We start from the raw sequence: 5,257 nt of genomic DNA on the forward strand, positions 1-5,257 counted from the left end.
GTATCACATCATGGTACTTAACTATGAGATCGTGACGCAGTGTGGTGTTGTGTGCACCACACGCCTCAATTACGTCATCTTCAAAAATGCAAATACGTATTTTAAAGCATCCTCCTACAAAACCAAAAGACCAAAATTGAAAAGCACTGAGGCAGTCTTTCCCATCTTGGATTCTTCCAAGGAATCTGAAACTGGATATTTCAGACACTATTCAGAGCCAAAAAAGAAACTGTTTTCATGATGCCCAAATACACATGACAGCCAGGAAAGCTAAGCCAAGCTAAGTCAATGTTATAGAGATACCCTGAAATTGCATTTTTTTTTCCTTCAAACGTTCAGACACCCAAAAAGTGGTTCTCCAAATATAAAAAGAGCAAAGCTTCTTCTCTCCTCACCTTTTCTTTCTCTTCATTGTTCATTGTTCTCTAACCCCTCTTCTATCCTATATCCCTCCACATATTCCTGCTGCCAACCACCTCACTGCCTCTTCTCTGTGAAGATCATGGGGACAGACAGCCTGACAAAAAGCAGATACCGCCCATCACTGCCAAGTGTAAAACTCTCCTTCTCCCACCATTCACAGAACTTTGAGAGTGTTTTCCAGGGGCAGTCCAGGTTTTCAGTGAGGTTTCCAGCTTTTCGTGGAGTTTGAGGGTCCATCCATATAGGTGCCCCAGTGAGTCAGGCTCAGGAACAGATTCCACCATAGAATTTTCTCAGAACATCTTCTGCAAGTCCCAGGTTGTCAAGACCGCTACCTCCATTTCTAGGTTCCGGTTCCATATGGATTAGCTCCATGTCCAAGTTCTTGAGGACCAGAATAAAATCTAGAAAAAGAATTGGTGTGTGCACACACATACACACACTACACAATCATGCTGCCACTAGTCAGTACATTTCTTTCCAAATACAAATACAAATTTGTACAGGAAGTGAGATTATCATGAAAACATGGCCAGATGTCAACTAAGAACCAGCTTAAGTTGTTCAAGATGGTTATGAACTTCAAGTAATCCTATTCTAATGCATTCCTTTCAGAATAAGGGATATGTACTTATTTGTATTTATCACTATTAATACAAATAAATATATGCAATATGAATACAATTAAAATTTCTCAATTGTTTTTCCCCCAATGAGAAAATTTTACTTTTCCTGTCCATGAAGGAAAATCAAGCTCTTAAGGAAATATACATTAGAATCCCTGAATATCCTATATCAACAGAAGTCATACTTTGCTACACCATAACTTTTTCATGGCATTTTTCACTTCAACATTCCTCAGGGTATAGATCAGAGGGTTGAGCAAGGGCGTCCCAATTGTATAAAACACAGCCACCATCTTGTCTATTGGAAATGTGGTTGGTGGGCGTGTGTATATGAATATACATGGACCAAAAAATAGGACAACCACAATAAAGTGGGAGGTGCAGGTGGAAAGGGCTTTTCGCCTTCCTTCAGCACTGTGGTTTCGCAGAGAGTACAAGATGACAACATAGGACATAAGCAGGATTATGAAACTCACCGTGCATATGGCCCCACTGTTAGAAACAAGTAGCAAATTTATCACGTAAGTGTCCATACAGGCAAGTTTCAACAAGGGCTGCAAGTCACAGAAATAGTGGTCAATCACATTGGGGCCACAGAAAGGCAATCTCAAAGCCAGGAAAATTTGTGCTGAAGAGTGGATACAGGATCCCACCCAGCTCAAAATCATCAGCACACTGCAGACATGCTGGCTCATGATGGTTGTGTATCGCAAGGGCTTACAAATGGCTACATAGCGATCAAAAGCCATGAGGATGAGCACGAAGATTTCCAGGCACCCAAAGAAATGAGCTGCAAAGACCTGAGTCATGCACTCATTGTACGAAATGGTATTCTTCTGAGTAATGGCACCCACAATCAATCTGGGAGCTATGGTTGTAGAGAGGCAAGCATCAGCAAACGACAGATAGAATAGGAAGAAGTACATGGGACTCCCAAGGGTCCTGCTTATTTTAATAGTCACTACAATAAGAAAGTTCCCCGACAGTGTCGCAAGGTAAAGAATCAAGAAGACCCCAAATATCGCCTTCTGCTTTCCTGCATCCCGTGTCAACCCAAAGAGAATGAATTCAGTCACACTGCTATTCATCGCAATTCTACTGGCTGAAAGTAAGGTGCAGTTGAGGACAAGGGCTGAATCTGCAAAGGGAAGAAAAGAAGTGACAGCTTGGGAAGATCGGTGGGCTGAACTCTGAATGCCTTGCTTTTGCTCCATGTTATGTTACCTCTGACTGCCTTCAATCCTCTTTGACTCTTGGTAAATCCGCAGATGCCCAAGCCTCTCCCAGATCTATCTGTCGATTCAGAAGCTAACTGCCTTGGATCAACAAAGCCTTTGCATTTGGGGAGGTAAAATTAAATGTCCTTTAAAAATTCAATTCCTACCAAGATAGAAAACTGCAGCACTTGAACTTTCCTTGGGCAAGTGACTTATCTCGCTGCAAATTTAGCCTTCATATGAAAAATACAGTGCAAATATTTGCCTTACCTGATCCTGAGTTTCCCTAAGAATTAAACATACTTTTATGCACACATATAGACACATATATTTCATGTGTTATGCATTTTATCTACATGCTTTGAATTCTGAAAAACACTATTCCACTATAATTAAGCACTCATACTGTTGAGGAGTCCCACTTGATGAAAATATTCTCAGTTTAGTTCACTCATTTTTGGGTCTCTGACCCCTTCATCTCTGACCCCATCAATATCTTGAATGAAATATGATTTACAAAAATCTATTTTCACAGTCTTTTACTTACACCTCTCGTGTTCAGTGTCAACTTCCCTGATGCATTATATGACAAATGTCAGGACAACTTTGAGGTTGGCATAATTGAGGAAAATCGTTTACCTTCTTGGCTGTACTGTTGAACTTAACTCATTACAATATTGAGCATCTCGGCCTATGAATTCAACATGCTATAAAATTCTTAATGATGCCTATAATCTAAATTGTGTTTTTACTCCGAGTTGTTCCTTTTTACTCTGAATTCATTAGGATACTTCTAAAAATATCATCTGACTATTACTCCATAATTCCAACATACTATGTTATGATTGTTCTATTTCAAGTTCTTGTTCCTAGCACGTATAGTTTGTCATTGAAATCATCATATAATAACATTTTGTGTCCTGATTTTGACTTGGAATTATTAGAACACTTCTTCCCATGTTATTATACTTTTCATTAGTTTCATTGTTAATTTAATCATGTGACACTGTATAAATTTTTGTAAGTGGCATCTTTTTGACCATTTGTCCTTTGAGATATTTATATTGCTTCCAATTGTCACTCACATAGATAACAACTCAGAGTAATATCCCAAGTATGATATTGCCATCCCAAAGCTAGAGATTATCATTGCTATTTATAATCATTAAAAACGTTTTTCAATATTTTGTGTCTATTCGTTAGCTGTATTTTATTATAGAATAATTCATGATTAACATTAATTATCCAAATTACACAGGAAAATGAGAGAAGAAAATTAAAATTTGTCTCCAGTTTATTGAATCTATAATCCTACTCTCCAGAAATAACTACTTTTGGTTTCTTCTATGTCATTTAAGAAAGATCCTATCAGTATATTTACATATGTGTGTATTTCTACATCTTTTTACTATGTACAAATATGGTCAATATTTCAAGGTTGATGATTTTGCAGAAAAGCTGATGAACATGAAGACAAACAAAAAGGTTTCGTTTTGACAGGATCTGATTCTCTCATTTTGTTAACAGAAAAAATTGTATTAAAATATGCATACACATTTTTGACCCCAACCACATTTTACATTGTTGCCACAATTTTCATGAAAATAGTGTTCTTTTGAGAATGCTTTATCTTTGTTCAGTTCATATTTTGCAATCATGATATTTTATCTGGGATGGCTATTCATCTAGAAAAATAACTACGTTTTTTTATTCAGTGACATGGTTGCTGCAGTCAGATGTCTTGGGTTCAAATCCCAGCTCCACTATTTAGTACCTTGGGAAAGCCACTTTAAACATAACCAGGGTTACTCTGCAGATGAAATGAGAAAAGGACCCAGCATATAATAAGTGAGAATTGTGTAAGTCCCAGCCTCTGCTACTTTCCCTATTCTGATTTTATTTTTTCCCTTTTCTGTGACTTTTTTTTTTCTTTTCTTATTACAAGCTACCAATTTTCCCATTCTCATTTAGCCTTTTTTCCAACATTTTAAAATTACACTATCTATGCACTTCTCTCATAATTCCATAGTTACCTTTCATTTGAAATACTGAATCCCAATTATCTGGATTCTTTTATTGTAAAGAATGGGCAGAATACTTGTTCTTAATGACTTTTGAGTTTTAAGACACATGTAGACGCAATACTACATCTGTACCACTGTTTTTCACACTAGTTTCCTTCCCCCAGTGGCTGAAATCATCTCGGCACTGTGGTTCCTGCTAATTTGCTCATGGTGATCAGAAGCTGGGAATGGCAACTCCAAACATCGTTCATAAATACTAAAAAACAGGGGCGCCTGGGTGGCTCAGTTGGTTGAGCACCCGACTTTGGCTCAGGTCATGATCTCACGGTTCGTGAGTTCAAGCCCCGCATCGGGCTCTGTGCTGACAGCTTAGAGCCTAGAGCCTGCTTCAAATTCTGTGTCTCCCTCTCTCTCTGCCCCTCCCATTAGCACTCTGTCTCTCTCTGTCTTTCAAAAATGAATAAATGTTAAAATAAATAAATAAATAAATAAATAAATACTAAAAACCAAATACAAAGTGCAAACAGTTTCCCTATATGTGACCCATGATGACATGAGAGTAGAAATAAAATGTACCCTTGGTTGTAAAGAGTTTGTGGTCCAAAGATATGAAAATCAGAAGGGTGAGAGCACTTGACATGAAAGAAACCAACCAAAGTTTTAATGGGGATCATGGGACAAATAGAGAAGAACGATGTGGAACCGCTGGTTTAAACTGATTTTAGTGTCACAGTAGAAAAACTTGAAAAAGTAAGGGTTTCCTCTCTGCCAAAGGCCATGGAAGCCACGTTATGAAATTTGAACATATTTTTGCAGTCAAGTATGAGATTTGGAGATATACAAGATATGAGAGCTGATTTTATTAAGATTTATTCAACACCTAAGAACAGAACCATTCAGCTGTTTATCAAGATTTAATCATCTGGTTTTTCTAAGTTTAGTCTAGTTGGATTTGGGCTAATCCGGA

General features: G+C 37.7%; 1 protein-coding gene across 1 annotated transcript; it reads right to left on the bottom strand.

Annotated features, from left to right (window-relative positions):
* Window positions 1–1,228: 1,228 nt before the first annotated feature.
* On the bottom strand, window positions 1,229–2,137 carry LOC125916296 (olfactory receptor 4C11-like). Its single transcript, XM_049622447.1, has one exon. The coding sequence runs from the start codon at window positions 2,135–2,137 to the stop codon at window positions 1,229–1,231; it is 909 nt and encodes a 302-aa protein (XP_049478404.1).
* Between the last annotated feature and the right edge of the window lie 3,120 nt (window positions 2,138–5,257).

The sequence above is a fragment of the Panthera uncia genome, chromosome D1 (assembly GCF_023721935.1).
Source record: "Panthera uncia isolate 11264 chromosome D1, Puncia_PCG_1.0, whole genome shotgun sequence".
NCBI lineage: Eukaryota > Metazoa > Chordata > Mammalia > Carnivora > Felidae > Panthera > Panthera uncia.